At 39.4% G+C, this 17,510-nt stretch overlaps 2 protein-coding genes across 5 annotated transcripts in view; both read right to left on the bottom strand.

Annotated features, from left to right (window-relative positions):
* LOC108596364 overlaps window positions 1-17,510 on the bottom strand; it is a 37,128-nt gene that overhangs the window by 17,453 nt on the left and 2,165 nt on the right. The window contains exons 2-12 of one of the 4 annotated variants that reach the window (XR_001915045.1): window positions 15,821-16,643; window positions 6,509-6,844; window positions 5,504-5,759; window positions 4,888-5,441; window positions 4,558-4,831; window positions 4,248-4,500; window positions 3,999-4,186; window positions 2,824-3,069; window positions 2,573-2,728; window positions 1,264-2,351; window positions 169-1,208 (exon numbers count right to left, since the gene is read on the bottom strand). Coding sequence is in view for 3 of the 4 variants with exons in the window: in XM_017982026.2 (XP_017837515.1) it covers window positions 444-1,208; window positions 1,264-2,351; window positions 2,573-2,728; window positions 2,824-3,069; window positions 3,999-4,186; window positions 4,248-4,500; window positions 4,558-4,831; window positions 4,888-5,441; window positions 5,504-5,759; window positions 6,509-6,844; window positions 15,821-15,985 (4,281 nt within the window). In the remaining variant the exon portion in view is untranslated. Of the gene's footprint in view, window positions 1-113; window positions 1,209-1,263; window positions 2,352-2,572; window positions 2,729-2,823; window positions 3,070-3,998; window positions 4,187-4,247; window positions 4,501-4,557; window positions 4,832-4,887; window positions 5,442-5,503; window positions 5,760-6,508; window positions 6,845-15,820; window positions 17,255-17,510 lie in introns of those variants that run through there. The other 3 variants (XM_017982026.2, XM_017982027.2, XM_017982028.2) reach the window with 3 other exon arrangements.
* On the bottom strand, window positions 10,691-11,586 carry LOC108596368. Its single transcript, XM_017982034.1, has one exon. The coding sequence runs from the start codon at window positions 11,304-11,306 to the stop codon at window positions 10,743-10,745; it is 564 nt and encodes a 187-aa protein (XP_017837523.1). The 5' UTR covers window positions 11,307-11,586; the 3' UTR covers window positions 10,691-10,742.

The raw sequence follows: 17,510 nt of genomic DNA, 5'->3' as shown, positions 1-17,510 counted from the left end.
AATTGGCATTAGTTTAAAAATTAGCTACAAAAAATGTTTTGTTGAAATGCTCGCCAGTGAAAATATCTAATTATATATATATAATATGCTAAGTTATAAGCTATATAGTAGTTAAAAAATTTTGATTAAAAGTTACAAAATAAACGAATTGCAAACAAATTTTTGTACGTTAGAACTACAATTGATTAATAAGAAAAGTTGCGAACATTGCTTTAGTCGTTGACTTTGACCTTTGATTAATTAACAAACAAATACACACACACACACACATAGAGAGAGAGACATACTATAAATTGAACTGGACACACATACATATCGACTTAGATCACAGCTACGCAGAGTTATATAGGCAAGGCGAGTCATACGGTTAAAATACACACACACACACAGGATACAGATTCACACACACAGACATATATTTGGGCAGTGGCCATGGCTTGGCTCTATCCCGCCACCTGCTGCATGGTTATGGTGCTGATGAGCTGCTGACAAATCTTGCCGTACTCAAATTGATCTCCAGAGATGCGTCGCAGCTTGATGCCCTTGCCGGCGCCATGATGATCCCTGCTGCGTCCCTCGCACACCTGCAGCTCAATCTGCAGGCCACCCGAGTACTCCAGGCTTAGGTTTGTGGTGGGCTCGCCATACTGGCTGCTCGTCTGCAGCTGCTGCACGCTGGGCGTTGCCTCACTGGAGGCATTCGAGGCGCTGCTGTAACGCGACTCGGCGCCACTATCCTCCGAGCTAATGCTGCCCTTGTGCAGCACAAATCCCTTGGGCGGCATGGTGGAGTCAATTGTTTGCTTAACAAGCTCGAGAATGCGCGTGGAGTCCAAATTGGAGCACTCATGTGGCAGCGGCACTTCGTAACACATTTCATCCGACATGCGACGCGAATCGCACATGGAGTCGGGCGTTAGATGACCGCACTCGGTATGATCACCCATTTCGGAATGTGAATCGGACTTGAAGCCGGAGCTAGCCGAGGGCTCCTGGCACGAGGGCGACAGATTATTCGAGTCATTGCTAAGCGAGTCGTCGGAGAAGCCCAGCGACTTGTCGCTGCCACGTCGATGCGCCTCCGCAGCAGTTGCAGCGCTGGAGCTGCTGGCATGATTGGCTGGCTCACAGTCCAGGCTGGCCTTGCGTCCAATGCCGCGCGTTATGGAGGGCATATCGTTGTGCGGCGGCTCCGCAATGATTAAGCCCTGCAAACATGCGCATAAATTAACTTTAAATTGGTTTTTTTATATGCTAGCTCACCTGCAATGACATTACTGGAGTATGCGGCTCCAGCGAGTCCTCGCTGTCGCGACTGTTGTCCGAGCTGAGCGCCACGAGCGTAATCTCGCTGCCCTGCACGTCCGTAAGGCAAATCTGTGGTGTAATGCCGCCAGTGCAGCCGGCGTAGGGCTGACCCGTGCTTATGGTGTGACACATTTGGCCATTGCCATTCTCCTCCTGTATGATGCACAGATTGGGCGAAGCGGGCGGCGTTGGCACTACACGCACTGGCTGCGCCGGCGATAGATTCAGTGGCTTCAAATCGTAGTAAGCAGACGTGGACATGTACCAATTGGGCGCGGCATAATCATCCACAGCAGCATTGCAAACATCCATGGACAAATCCAAGGGCTGCGTAACGCATTCGCTGGCTGCTGAAGTGCCACGCGTAATGGAGCCGCCGCCTGTGCTTAGGACTGAAATGCCTTTGGTTATTTGATGCAGCGGCGAGTTGCAGGGATTAAAGGGTCCCGTGCCAGGCAAATAGGGATTCGGATTGGGTGAGCAGCTGCCGCTAAAGCCGCTGCCACTGTTGCTGTTGCTATACACAGGCGACTGGCAGCCGCTGCTGCCGTTCGAATTGCTGGCGCCCAGATTAATGCTGCTGAACTGTCCCACCAGCTGCTGCGGCTGCAGCGGCAGCGTCAGCGCTATGGCCGGCACGCCCTGATAGCCACACATGGGCTGGCCAAACATTTGCTTGGCGCTGGTCAGCGATGCATGTGGCACATGTGGCGTCAACGGCGACACACTAAAGCTGTGCATGGGCTGTTGTTGTTGCTGCTGTTGCTGCTGCAGCTGCATCAAGTGGGTTTGATCCAAGTGGCCACCGCTGACAGCTGCAGCGCTTGCCGCATGCGCAGCAAGTCCAAGCTGCGGCGCCAAATCAATGGGCACCACATTCGTTGAGATTATTTTGTTGGCAATGTCAAAGCTGACGCGCTGCTCCTTCACCAAGCGATCCAGCACTGGCATAAGCGTCTTCATAGCCTCCGCCGGCACCTCAATGTCGTGTCCACGCCGCAGCGCAAGCTGCATAGCTGTGGGCTTGCCATGTATGGGTGAACCTAACAGCAGAAATAACAGAAATTAGTGACAGTTTAAAAGCGCAGCAACGCTCGATAACAACGATAACGATAACAAGTACAGCGACTGAGCTTAACATAAAATCTAAGCATTAAATGTTAAATACATTTTTTGAAACTTAAAAATTTGTCCGTTATAGAGCGTTCCACTTGGGTGTTTAGTTGTGCACTGCAGCAGTTTGGAATTTTGTTTTTGAGCTTACCGGGCAGACTGATTGAATTTTCTAAAAGCGGCGGACTGGGTGCAACCAAAAAATTTCTCTGTGCGATACCTTTTTGCAATGATTGGCATTCCTGCAGCGGTCCCTGGAACTGCGAGCGCGAACCCTCCGAGGCGCGACGCACGGGGCTATAGCGTCCTGTAGAGAGAGAGCGAGTGAGCATTAATTAATTATAAATAATAAGCGGAAATTTCTACAGCTGCTGCTGGTTATTAAACTAATTAGTCACTTACCACCCTCTTGGACAGTGGGCAGCTTACAGTGGGCGGCGCGATAGGCGCGTCGATTGTTGGCACTATTGGGCGCCACCAACGGTATGCTGCCACCCACTACGCCCAGCAGTGGCAGCGAGTGTGGCACAGCGCCACCTGCCAAGGTGGGCGCATTGGGTGGCGATTGACTTAAGGACTTGAGCGTGGGCGGCAAGTAATCACGATTCATGCGAGATTCAACTTCGCGTATGAGTTCAGGGCAAATGACTAAGTGGGCGTGGCAGTTGTTAGCATAAGCGCGAGCGGGCAGCAGCAGCAGTTGGTTATGCGTTGCATTTAAATGAACCCAAAATAAATCCATAAAACATAAAAAGAAATAACAAAATAATGCAACAATAAAATAAAATGAAATTATATGTAAAATAAATTTAAAAGCAAATGTGCTAAATGTATAAAAAGCTAAGCTATAAATAAATTGATTTAAATTATGTAAAATGTGCTAAATGTACAAGCTAAGCTATAAATAAATTAATTTAAATTATGAAAAAAATCAAATTATATATAACTTGATTAAAGCTTTGAGCTGCGCTTAAATATAATCAATCAAAAGCACAAAATAAATGCAAAAATAAAATAATGTAACCATACAATGAAATGATTGGTAAAGTAATTTAAAAGCAAAGCTAAGCTATAAATAAAAATTAGTTTAAATTATGACAAAATTCATATAAAAAATATATAATTTAATTTAATTTATGACAAAATTCAAAGCTTTGAGCTGCGCTTATATATAATCAATCAATTTCATTTAAATGAAGCCCAAAATAATGCAACAATAAAATAAAATGAAATTAGAGTTAAAGTAATTTAAAAGCAAAGCTAATAAAAAATTTAATTTAAACTATGACTAAATTCATATAAAAATATATTTTTTATGAAGCTTTAAGCTGCGCTCATATATAAACAATGAAACCCAAAATAAATGCAATGTTTCAAAAATCATAAAAAGAAATAAACAATATATAAAATAATTTAAAAGCAAATGTGTTAAGTGTATAAAGCTAAGCTATAAATAAATTAACTTAATTCATACAAAATATATAAATAATTTAATTGAAGCTATGAGCTGCGCTTATATATAATATAGCTTAATATCTAAGTATATAATCCAATACCAAATGGGAGAGTAAACACACCTGGCGGTCTTTCGGTTACGGTAAGCAAACCCGTGCGACGCGTTCTCATGTTGTTGCCAGCAGCGGCGCCAGCGCCAGTTGCCGCTTGGGCCTGCTGCGCTGACAAATCCGCTGGACTGTGGCTCACTGACAAATCCTCGGTGCAGCCAACTGTGTGACGCTTAACGCAGCCGCGTTTTTGCATATAACTAAGCGAGAAAACAAAGACCATTAGTTTATTATTTAAAGCAGCACTTGGGGCTGTCAGACCGTTGAATCTCCTCGCTGCACTCCTCGCCACTTGGCTCGGCACAGCAATGCAGCTGCGCTGCTCCTGGCTGCTCATTCAGCGTGCTGAGCTCAGCTGCGCCAGGCGCCGCTGCCAGACTGGCATTCATATAGTAAGCCGCATCCATTTGTTGTCCATTTGCTGCGCTGCTGCCGCTGGCAACGCTCGCACCGCTGGCAGGATAATAAATATGTAAATTGGCGCCACCATCTGAAGCGCGACGACCAAAAGAGCCTGCAAAAGTAAAAAATAAAATAAATTTAGTTTTCAAATTTAGGCAGCACAACTTACTGGCACCCATAACCACTGGCGGCTTGAGCAGATGCTGATCCTTGATGGTGAGATTGTGCAGCGGCTGATTCTGCAGCATGGGCAGATTCATGGGATAGTAGGGCGTCACTTGTGTGGCATCCGCGCACTGCGGCGTGCACTTGAAATCTATGGGCGGCACATGCGGATTGGCGAGCGCTTGCTCGTGCGCCACATCGCCGGGACCGACGGTATGACGACGCGTATTGGCGCCGCTGGCAGCGCCAGCTGTGGCACTTAAATGTTGCAGCGCAGGCTGCAATACACACAGAAATAGTTAAAGTTATCGATACTATCGATAGGCGTACGCACCTCATTCGGTCTAGCTAGACACTCCAGCTCGAACTCGCCGTACTTTTCCAAATCCACAGCCACATCGGCACACCAGGCCGCATTGGCGCTGCTTAGCGGACTGAGCCTATCCAGAGATTCCTGCTTAACGGGCTCGGAGCGATCCACAATGCCCGTGGTAATGCTTGTCTTGCGTGATCTAGAGTACGCCAAGTTGGCATGATGCTGCAGTCTTTGGTTTTCGCGTCGACGCTGCAGCAATTTGTCCTGCAGCAAATTATATATGGCATAGATATTATCAAAGCGCTGCTCATGCACCGACTGCGCAATCATGTCCGCCGTAAGTCCAGGCAGCTGCAGCATATGCGTCATGACCACTGCATCCAGCTGTGGTGCACTCGCATTATCCGCATCGCTTAGCGAGTTACTTGAGCCCGTCAGCGAGCTGGGCAGCGGCTCCTCTGACTGCAGCTCCGACTGCCAATCGCTCAGCCAGCGATGCTTTATAATCTGTTTGATGGTATAACGTCGATCCGGCTCCACCACCAGCATATTGCGTATGAGATGCTCGCACTCTGTAAGCCAAATAATTGATTGATTGCAAGCGATTGATTGATTGATTGATGGATTGACTTACCCTGCGACATGAAGAAGGGTATGCGAAATTTGCCAAGCACAACGCGACTTTTGAGCTCCAGTATGGTCTTGCCATCAAAGGGCAGCGCGCCGCACACAAGCGCATAGAGCACTACACCCAGACTCCATATATCCGACTTGGGTCCATCATACTCCAGGCCCTGAAACACTTCAGGCGCCGCATACGGCGGTGAGCCACACCAAGTGTGCAGCAGACTGCCGTCCTCGTAGTGATTGCTAAAGCCAAAGTCAGCGAGCTGTAAATAGATACAAATTGGATAAATATATATGGTTTATATATAGTTTGAATTTATAGAGATTTTTCTGCATGCAATTTGAACTAGAATTCAAAGAATGCATTCAGTTTACATTAAATCACTTGAATCCATTCAATTATATTTAAATTCAATTCGTTTTGGAATTCAATTCATATTGAATTTAGATAAAGATGCAATTCATAGAGAGTTTGCATTAAATCAGCTGAATCCATTCAATTACATATAGATTTAATTCATTTTGGAATTTAATTCATACTGAATTTAAATATAGTATCAATTCATTTTAGAATTTATAAATATTTATTTTAGATATAGATTCAATTCATAGAGATTTTTGAATGCATTCATCAAAAACTGCATTCAATTTTAATTAGAATTTCAAGGAATGCATTCAGTTTATTCAAAATATAAATCCGAATTGAATTTTTAACAAGAAATTAACTCAACATCACAATAATTCGTTAGGATGCAGCTGAGTGTAATAGAAATTCATATCGGAATAAAATGAAATGCATTCAAATATCTCTAAGCTGAAGAATTGAATTCAGAATGAATTTAGTTTGAATTGAATCAGCTGAATCCATTCAAAATATAAATTCATATTGAATTTTGGAGAAGAAATTAACTCAACATTAAGATTATTCATTAAGGATGCAATTTAGATTGGAATAAAATTAAATGCATTCAAATTTAAGAATTGAATTTCAGTTGATTCGTTGGCTACTCACCTTTATGTTCATATCCTTGTCCAGCAGCACATTCTCCGCCTTGAGATCGCGATGCACGACGCCACGCTGATGACAGTAGTGCACCGCCGAGATCAACTGTGTGAACACACGCGCCGCCTCGGGCTCCTTCATGCGTCCGTTGGCCACCAGATGATCGAAGATCTCACCGTTGGGCGCATACTCTGTGACCAGGTAGATCATCGACTGCGACTCCATCACCTCGTACAGACGCGTAATGTGCGCATGACGCAGCGACTTTAAGATTGCAATCTCCCGAAACGTTTTGCTCAGATATTCCTCATTGAGGCATGTCTTGTCAATGATCTTGATGGCCACCTGCAACAACAACAAGAACAACATTGAGAACGAGCAGCCGCAAAAGCAGGAAGCTAACAAAATAAATAAAAATTTTAACGCATTAGTCAATGCGGTTTTCGGATGTGAATTTTTGCTTTTTGGGGTTTGGCACACACACACACGCAGGTGAATGAACCAAGAGGTGGGCAAGATGAAGCGCAGCAAAATGAAATTCAATTCAAGCTGTGTATCTGTCTGATTGTCATTATGGAGCGAGTCTGTGAGTGAGTGTGAGTGCGAGTGTGTGGGTTGTCCACATCAATCTCTAGCACTTGGGTTTCAACTTGGTATGAAAAGCAAAAGACTTAGGCACAACGAATTGCAAATACGCTGCGAAAATTGGAGTTTAAATTTTGAGGTGCAACAAACTAAACCAAAATCAGCTTCAGGCCTACACTTTAGTAAGCAATGGCTGCATTTTGAAATATTTTATAGCAATAGTAACATCAATTTGCCAACATCGCTTATAAATAAATAATATATTTTATGTGCTAGGCAATAAAATGTGTGAACTGCGAATTTCTTTGAGACATTTTAAACTAAAATCTCTCAAGATTTATGTGGCACGCCTTTATATGTTCATTTAAATATAATAAATACAATATAATATCCCAAACACAACCAACTTCTCTCAGTTTCCCACCCCGAATTATAAAAAAGTTTAGCAAAAAAATGAAATATACGAAGCTAGTAGTCAAAAGAAAAGGACTGCTCTAGATTTATTTATTTTTTTACATTACATAAAATCTGAGCTACAATGTAAATAAATAAATAAATATTAATGTAATTAAAAAAAAAAGAATGAATGCCTACTTGTAATTTTAAATGTAAGCTACAGTTTGTTAAATAAATAAATATTAATGCATTAATCAATTAAATAAATAAAGAATTATTAAACCGTAATATTAAATAAACAAATAAATATTAATGTAATTTAAAAAGAAAAAACTTAAGGTCCTAGTTGCTCTTGCTTTATTTATTTTTTATTTAAAATAATAATAAATCTGAACTACAATTTAAATAAATATATAAATATTAATGTAATTTAAAATAAATTGAAGGCGTTAGTTGCTCTGACTATATTATTAAACGTTAGCATTAAATATGAGCTACATTTTAAATGAATAAATGAATATTAATGCAATTGAAAAACTGTTTGCATTGCCAAATATATGAAGCTATATGAAGCATTCGCTATGCCCTAACTGCCTATAGAGTAGTCTATAATATAACTTGCTTGCATTATTGTTGTTGTTGCTGCTGCTGTTGATCAGCTGGGTAGGTGGCGCACTGTCTGCTGACAGCAGCAACAGCAACAGCAACAACAATGGAGGCAAGCGACAACCAAAGATGGCGCGGCAACATGATGCCAGTCAATGTGCGGGGTCTGCTGACAATGTCGCTAATAAAGAGCGTGAGCGATGAGCGGATAGAGTGAGAGAGGGAGAGCGGAGGGCTGTGGGCAGAGTCTCGGCCCCGTGTACAAACAAAATTCTTTACACACGACTTTCGTTTTGCTTGCGGCGGCGGCTGCTGCTGCTGCTTGTTTTTGATTTTTTGCCAAAGCATTTCAATAATAATTTAACAAAATACCAAATACTCGAAATAATTAACAAGCAGCGCAAGCGAGAGAGCGAGAAAGAATTACTGACAACAACAGCAACATGAGATTATCAGCAGCAGCAGCAACATAATGAGCCGGTTTTTGTTTTTTTATTTATTTAAATAAATTTGCCTGCGCACTTTGCAATATTTTATGTACTATGCGGCGTATGCGTAATACGTATGCGTGCTGACATTTGTTTTTGTTTTGCCTTACATAATTCTAGGCAACAACTGTTGCCAATGCCACGTGAGCGCGTAAAGAAGTTGCAAGAGGCAGAGTAAGTAGCCACAGAAGTCGGAAGACAGCCAATGCCACGTGCCGTGTTGACCTTTTAAGCAACAATAACAAGAAACAGGACAACGACAATGAGAACAGCAACAAATGCTCATAAATTGAGACAACAACACAGCACCAAGTAGCCAGCAATGTCACATTTCACGAATAATCCTTGCTTTAGTGACTTTGGCATAACACCAAAAAACAAAAAAAAAATGCCAAGGCAGTGCCACGCCCCCACTGCTGCCGCCGCCGCCGCCTTCGAGGCTGTCTTGTACTTTATTGATTTGCAAATGCAAGGACTACAAAACTTGTTTAGAATTTTGTTGTTTTTTCTTTTCGTTTTTGTATATTAAACGATTCTCGCGCATATGTCCAAAGTTTAAAGCTGCTCAATCATTTATCATTCGTGCCTGACTCTGCTGCTGCTCTTGGGTAGTCAACTTGTTCGTCATAATATATACAAGTGGAAAATTTATAGATTTCTTGTGGAATATTTCGAATTGAAAGCGACAAAATATAAAAACTTTTTGCATTAAGTGCGAGCTCTACTAAAAACTAAAACTACTATAAATTTTGTATAGCATATGCATCGATTGGCTTGAGTTTCAATTGCAAAAACAGTTGCTTTTAAAAGAAAGTTCACATGCCTTAGTTCTCATGCGATTTATATGTAATTGGCAATGGTCAATGGTGCTCAATTATAAAATTTGCATATTTTAGTTAAGAAAGTTAACAAATTGTGTTGCCATTTTAGCTATTTTATTGCCTAATAATAGCTATTACATTTCATAGAATGCTATTAGCTAGAAATCACACTATTTAAAAACTGATTTGATTACTTTTGTATTTTAAGCTTTTATATAATCATAATTTTTAAAATAAATCATTGTTTTATTTGCTTATATTTACTCTGTATTTAAGTTTCATATAGTTAATTTTAGCTTTTTTTGCATTTTTAATTTCGTGTATTTAGCTATTTCTAGCAAATATTCTTTAATTATAGCTATTTTAGCTCAAGAAATTCTGGCTAAATATTTAGACAGCCGAGCAAGAGAAGATTAAATGATCTACCCACTAGAGTACGTTTGTAAATAATAAACTTTATGTTATATATAGAATATATACATATGTTTGTAAGTTATAAGCAGCCAACTATGTAAATGAGCCTTTGATCAATTGTTGCTATTTTGCCTAATGTAAAACTAGATTAGATATTAACTAGATTTGATACAAATGATACAAATAAATTTAAAAAAAAAATTATAAAAACATTTACGGAACTGCTTTACACTCTTCATTTTACTCTCTCTTTCTTTCTTTCTCTCTTCCTCTCTAGTTCCGCCCCTCTCTCTCTCTGTCTCTCCAGCTCTTTCCTTGTTTCTCTCTCTAGCTCCGCCACTCGCTCTAGCTATGCCACTCTCTCTCCAGCTCTTTCCTTGTTTCTCTCTATCTCTGCCTCTCTCGCTCTCGCTATGTCTCTTTCTCTCTCTCTCTCGCTATGCCTCTCTTATTCTCTCTCTCCCTCGCTATGCCTCTCTCTCTCTCACTATGTCTCTCTCTCTCTCTCGCTATGCCTCTCTTATTCTCTTTCTCCCTCGTTATTTCTCTCTCTCACTATGTCTCTCTCTCTCTCTCTATGCCTCTCTTATTCTCTCTCCCTCGCTATGCCTCTCTCTCTCTCTCTCTCACTATGTCTCTCTATCTCTCTATATCTATCGTTATGCCTCTCTCTTTATCTCTTGCTATGCCTCTCTCTCGCTCTTGATATGCCTCTCTTATTCTCTCTCTTCCTCGCTTTTTCTCTCTCTCTCTCTCTCTTTAACTCTCACTATGCCTCTCTCTCTAGCTATACCTCTCTCTCTCCCATTAATAAACATTTTTCCATTAGTAATTCACACTTTTAGTTTTTATAAAAGTTTTAAAAATATATTCTACTTCATTCTCCGCTTAATGCTAGTAAAATATTTTCAAGGAATTTCTTTTATACGCTCTTCAAAACGCTTCCTTCCACACAAACGTCTGCTCCCGCTCCATTTGCTCATATTCCACACTCAGCGACGCCAGCTCCTTCGCATTCTGCACTCCCAGTCGCTGCAGTTGCGCATTCAGTCCCATGATGCGCTCGCGCACCGCATTCACGCTATAGAGACTGAGTCGTTCGGGCTGGAAGACGTCCTGCTTGAGTGTGTGCATCATATGCCACATGTCCTGCAGCTGAGCGCGTTTCTCTGCGAGCTGTTGCTGCAGCTTGGAGTTCAGCTCGTGCTTCAAGCGCTCAATATCATTGATCAGGCTAACAACTTTGTTCTCCGCTTCGACTGTGGATTCTTCGCTGTCCACAAAATTGTTGGCATTGAGTTTGACTTGATTGCACTCGAGATACTTTTGCTGCGCCTTCAGACGCATTAGCTCGCACATGATGCTGGTGGGCGTGCCTTTTATTTGGCGCTGCTGCGGCGGCGGCTGCTGTTGCAACTTGCTAGTGCGCAGTGGCTTGGCTGGCGCTGTTGACTTGAAGGCGCTGCTTGTCCTTGGTTCAGTCATGGCAGGCAACATGTGACTGAGTTCCAGCGCGAGTCCTTCCTGGCGACTATTGTTGCTGTTTACACGCGGTAAGCAAACGTGGCTTGTTGGGTTGGCAACCCTTAACCCTTAGCCAGGCTCTAACCGTGTTAAATCAATAAACTGGCAAATGTTCCGAGCTGCTGCTGCAATTGTTTTCTCTACTGATTTATGCGGGGTCGCTAAACTTAACACACACACACACACAGGTTTTAAAATTTTCCCATTAGCTGCCTTGCTAAGCTAATGGAAAATCGATTAATCTATCAAGGCTTGGCCTACTTAATACCACGTGTCAATTTCTCACTTATTACTGCAACAATTGCTTGCTTAAATATTAAAAGAAAATAAGTCAGAGACAGAGAGAGAGAGAGAGAGAGAGAGAGAGCGCGAATAGAGCGAGCGAGATAAAGCGCGCGCGTCTAGTGCACGTGATTGATTTGCTGCAAATTGTGTTTCTGTTCTTGTTTACGCGCTTGTATTTGTTGTTAATTTATATGACTACTATATGTACAGTGTGTGTTAATAACACTGGGGTAGGTACATTTTGATAACGCGCTTTCTTATCATGCCCAAGCAGCGAATGTTTATCGAAACCAAACAGCAACAACAACAATTGGACTAACAAAAGACACAAAAAATAAAAACGCAAAATAAATAGCAGAATCTACACAAATGCTTGACTACTAAATACACTTTTAGTATGAATACCAAAACTTGTTTAAAAATTATGCAAATTTTATTTAACTCAATTTACAACAACAAACAATAAATAAATAACAGTACAAATATTAAGTTCAGCATATGCTCAACGCAACTAATACACTTTTGTTTATTATTTAAGCTGAATGTTGTGAACGAATTGTTGCATATTTTAACAATTAACATTCAATTAACAACAATATTAACAACAGTAGACAAAAGCGCAAAATAAATAATAGATACAGCAAATGCTCAACTATTTAATACACTTTTATTGTTTAATTATATATATAATGAAGTAAATTTTATTTTATTCAATTTAATTAACATTAATTATAAGTGGACAAACAAAAGACACTTGGCACAGCAGAATAAATATTAGCAAGTGCTCAACTCATTTAATACACTTTTGTTTATTATTAAAGCTGAATACTAAAGAAAATTGTGCATATTTTAACAATCAATTAACAACAGTGTTCAAAAGCGCAAAATAAATAATAGATACACCAAATGCTCAACTATTTAATACACTTTTGATCATTTTTACTGCCTTATCTTAAAATAGATGTGTTAAAAATGCTTTTTATAATTCATCCAATTTGTAAATTAAATTTTTTTTTAAATCTTTTCATAAAAACTATGCATATGTATTTTTCGTAGGGGGCTTTTTATTTAATTAAATTTATTTATTCAACTCTGTCTCGCTTAATCAAGTTCACAATTTGCATTTCAACTTTAACCAAAACTTGTCATTCATAAACTAAAGAAAATACCGTAACCTTTTTATGAAACTTCAACTTTCTCAGTTCTAATAATAGCATTTCTTTTTCTTCTTTTATAAAACCTTACTCAATAAACGAATAACTCTGCCAAAGACGTGCTCAACTTAGAGCAAAACGTACAAGTTTCGACTTTTTTGTGGGGCTTAAAAAACAAATAAAAAACACGCCAGAGACAGAGCAGTAGATAGAAGAAAAAAAGCGCAAATATAGAAGTAAATAGCAATAGCAGCAACAACAAGAACAAAGTGTACAACAAAAGCCGCGAAAAGCTTAATGAAAAAGTAAATAAAAATGTTAAACGATTTGGGCAGTCAAACGTCTGGAGACCTAACACACACACACATACAGACACAGCTTTTGTATTGCTGTGTGTGTTGCCAATGAACAAGTTTTTTTTTGGGTTTTTTTTTCGTTGGTTTGGTGGCTGTCTAGAGATCCAATCGCTGCGGCCAGACAGCGTGAGCTCAAGTTAAATATTTGGCCATAACGAATGATCAATCAAAGCTGCCATAGAAAGAGCGAGAGAGAGACAGAGAGTGTGAGAGGGTGGCAGAGCGCCCGCTGCGCTTTTTTTTTGCTGCTTGCATGCGTTTTTTAAATGATTTTGCAGACTCGACTGCTACTTAATTGCAATCAATTGGAGCGTTAATGGGTCGCCAGCTATTATAACAATGTATGTTGGCTATATAACTGTTACTAAGGCGTTTTAAGCACGCGTCCAAACACAATTAAATTATAAATTTATAGGAGAGAAATGCTGCATTAAAAAGAATTAACTAAACTTAATGCTATTAATTAGTACATCAAATCAAGAGAAAGTTCTAAGTTTAAATTGTTTCACTTGTAGCTGAGTGTAAAGGGCTTGTATATAAATCATAACTATTTTAGCCTTAACTTTTCAAGTAATTTAAAATTTCTGAGAAAAGATATGCTGCAGATTATTTGTTATCGATGATTTTAAAGCTCAAAGCAAAAGAAATACTACGCACTGTAGTTTAATCTACAAATGTTAATTAGGCTAAATGATAAGCCTAATAAGAAAACAGAAATTTCACAAAAAACTGCAATGAATCAATTGTGTATGCGTTTGAACCTTGAAATTGACAAACAGCTGTGTGTGTGTGTGTGTGTGTAGCTTATCAAACTAAAAACAAAACAAAAAGCAGCAAAATACACGCGTTTTGAACACACTGTAAACAGCTAGAGTCAAATGAAAAATATATGTATTAATAAATAAACACACACACACACACACATACGCATGTCTATGTAAATAAGTGCTACGGCTAGCGCCATTTTGTTTAGAGGCACGTGCTGTGTGTTGCTCTTAATATATGTATAACGTATACGTAATGTCAAATCTTTTGTGTATGTGTAGACTATACAAATTGTTTATTTTGTCAATTGTTGTTGCTGCTTGTCAATTATGCATAAAACGAGAGCGCATTTTTTTATGTTTGTTCTACAAATTTGCACACAAATTTTTATTGTTGTTGTTGTTGCTATGATAAACTGTATTTGTTGTTGTTGTTTCACTTGACAGTGCCAATTATCAACAGTTGTAGTCGTCACTGCAATTTTAACAGCTGTGCTCGCTCTCTCGCTCTCGCTCTCTCTTCGCTTATCACTCTTTGTGCCCTCAAGAGTCGCACTGCATGTTTGCCCAGCTGAAGGTGACTCATTATCTGTGCTAGTTGCATTTAGTGCTACTACTAGCTCTGCTTTTGGAATTTATAATACAATCATAGCCTGCAACGCTATCACTCAGCTGATAAAGCGAGAGAGAGAGAGAGAGAGAATGAGCGCGCGTCAGCTCTAAACAATAAACAAATGATAGACTATGCTGCTGCCCTATAGAAATTTAGTCTAATAACTAATTAAGTTATATTTCTTTTTAATTTTAATTAGCATTTACTAGCTGCCAATACATTATTTTAATAAATAAAATCCCCTGTTTGATTTTAAAGCTGCAGTCGCACTGATAAAAACCTTTTTTTGACGGAAATAATTAATAAAATGCTTAACAATAGCGCGAACAATAAAAAACAGCAGCTTTACGACTTCCTTAAAGCAGGAGTGACAAATCGCAAAGGGCAGGCAAAGCGACAAAGCGTGTGCCTTAGCCTTGTCTCTCGATCCGCATGCGTATGCGTGATATTTGAAACACGCTTACAAATACAATTTAATTAGCATCTTCTTCAAATCCACTGACAGTTTGGATCATCAAATGCCTAACATGCGCCAGAAACTCTGTCAATTGTAAGCAAACAAAACTGAGCAAACGAACAAACGAACGCTCGTTCGATCAAGCGATTGTACATATATATGTATATATTGTCAATAAGTTGTGTAAACACTAGCGTATATACTAAGCGCACATATTTACGCGGCAATAAACAAAACAACAAAAGTATTATAATCACTAAAATCAATTTTGATTAAGCTAAACTAAACTAAAAAAAATTCACAAAAATGCGCAGCACTAACGGTAAACAAAAGCATTACACTCGAAATGGAAAATAGCCAAAGGCATAAACTATTTGCTAAAATTGCAAGCAAATTAGCAATGCCAATATTGAATTTGAAAAAAAAAATTCTAAACAAATTTATAAGAGCAAGAAATTTGAAATTAAAAAAAAAATGTAAGTTAGACTCCATAAATCAAAGATTTGTTAAACTTTCAGAAAAGTATTTTCTAAAATATTTAATCAACCATAAATTTCACAATTTGAATTGCATTTAAACTTGAATTTATGCATTTGTTATGAATTTTATGTAATCCTAACTAAAATAAAAGTTTGTTTTTAATTTTAACATTTTCTGGAAATTAGACTCAATAATAATAATTTTCTATAATTTTCAAATTTTAAAAATATTTTCTAAAATATTTAATCAACAATTAATTTGAATTTGAATTGCATTTTAAATTGAATTTTTGCATTTAGCTTCCTAACTAAAATCAAAGCTTGCTTTTAATTTCAATTTTGTTATGTTAAGTTTTAAGTGTTTTTGTTTCTAACTCACCTTTGTTTTGGTCACAATGTTAGTGGCCAACTTGACAACCGCAAAGTTGCCCTTGCCAATTGTTTTCTCCAGCTCATAGTAGCCGACTCGCAAAAGTTTATCCACAGATATTTTGCTGGTCGATGGCACTTTATAGTTCTGAGGTGTTGATGCGGAGGCGGCCATTGCACTGTTATTTACACACACACGCACACATATACAACACTCAGCACACACACACAAAACGAATACACAGACAAGACACTTGTAGCTTTGTTGTTGTTATTTAATTGGATGCTGCTCTGCTCCTTTTCGTTGTTGTTGTTGTTGTCGCTTTTAGTCGCAGGAAGTTCACTTAAGTTGCATTTTCTTTTGTTTGTTGTCGTTCATTTGTTATTCATGCCTGCGCTGCTGCTGCTGCTGGCGGCGCAGCCATACACACACACATATAGACACTAACACATAGACATATATACAGTAAGCACTGTTTAAGTTTGACACTGTTGTCGGCCAAGCAGCGCCGACGCCGCCGCCGTCGTCGTCGTCGTCGTCGGCAGCACAAAATAAAATTCGTTTAATTCGATTGTAACTTAAATTGAATTGTTGCGCCGACTGCGCAGCTGAGGTCAACGGCAGCTTCGGTTTTTGTTTTCGTTGTCGCTCCTGCTGCTGCTCCTGCTCCAGCTGCCATTGGACGTGGCACCACGTGGCCCAAACACGTGACTTCAAGTCACTGTTTTTGCAATCACTGTTAGTCACTGTTTTTACTGCACGCACACGATTTGCGATTTGATCTGTTTTTTTATCTTAAACGTTTCTCTTTCTTGCTTTGCACATTTTGACGCTGCGTGCAATTAAATAAAATAAATAAAAGAAAAGCCATTAAAGCATTATATACAAATTTGATATTTGACCTTCAATGATGGCTTGTCTTATCAACAACAACAGCAACAACAAGTCTTGTTGCAGCTTCCTGCCGCGCCTTCACTTATCTCTCACTCGCTCTCGCTCTCTCTTTCGCTTGCACTTGTCAATTGCCAAGGCGACAACTTTTAGTAACTGCGTGTAAAACTTGTGTGTGTACTCGCTCTCTTTCTGTCTCTCTCTCTCTTCTTTGCTCGCTCGCGCTTTTGTAAGCTGATCAGCAAACCTCAAACTGAGCTGCTGGACTTGCTTGGGCCAAGATAAAAAAAAACTAAACTTAATGGGTTAATGTACAGCATCAAGGTCGCGTGACCAGCCACACACACACACACACACACACACAAGCACACACGCATACATACAAAGCCGTGATTGAGCCTCTCTCTCTATCTCAGTCTATCTCTGGACTCAAGTCAAGTGGGGCAAATGTTTGAAGCTCTTGCGCGTCGTCAAATTCTTATTGAAATCAATTTAGGCACGGAAAAAAACAAATAAACAATCAACTACAGTCAGACAAAGCTAAAAACAACTTATTACAACATTTAGCTAATTTATGCATATGTATAGCGCATAATTTAAATTGTAAATTCTATAAAACAAATAAAATTCATTAAAAAGCAGACCGCACACACAATTTGTAAACAATTTGTATTTTTTTTTTTTTTTTTTGTGTGGTGCGAATGGAGCAACAACAGCTTTTACACATTTTCACATAAAATAAAATGCCAATTGAATTATTATTATGGTTATTGTTTATTTAATAAGCGCACAGCAGACACAAAGCAGT

The sequence above is a fragment of the Drosophila busckii genome, chromosome 2R, assembly GCF_011750605.1.
Source record: "Drosophila busckii strain San Diego stock center, stock number 13000-0081.31 chromosome 2R, ASM1175060v1, whole genome shotgun sequence".
NCBI lineage: Eukaryota > Metazoa > Arthropoda > Insecta > Diptera > Drosophilidae > Drosophila > Drosophila busckii.
Note: the sequence above shows the minus strand (reverse complement) of the source record. Positions and strands in the feature narration are given on the sequence as shown.

Coding starts and splice junctions, on each gene's coding strand:
- LOC108596368 (XM_017982034.1), bottom strand. CDS start 11,306: ATGTTGCCTGCCATGACTGAACCAAGGACAAGCAGCGCCTTCAAGTCA.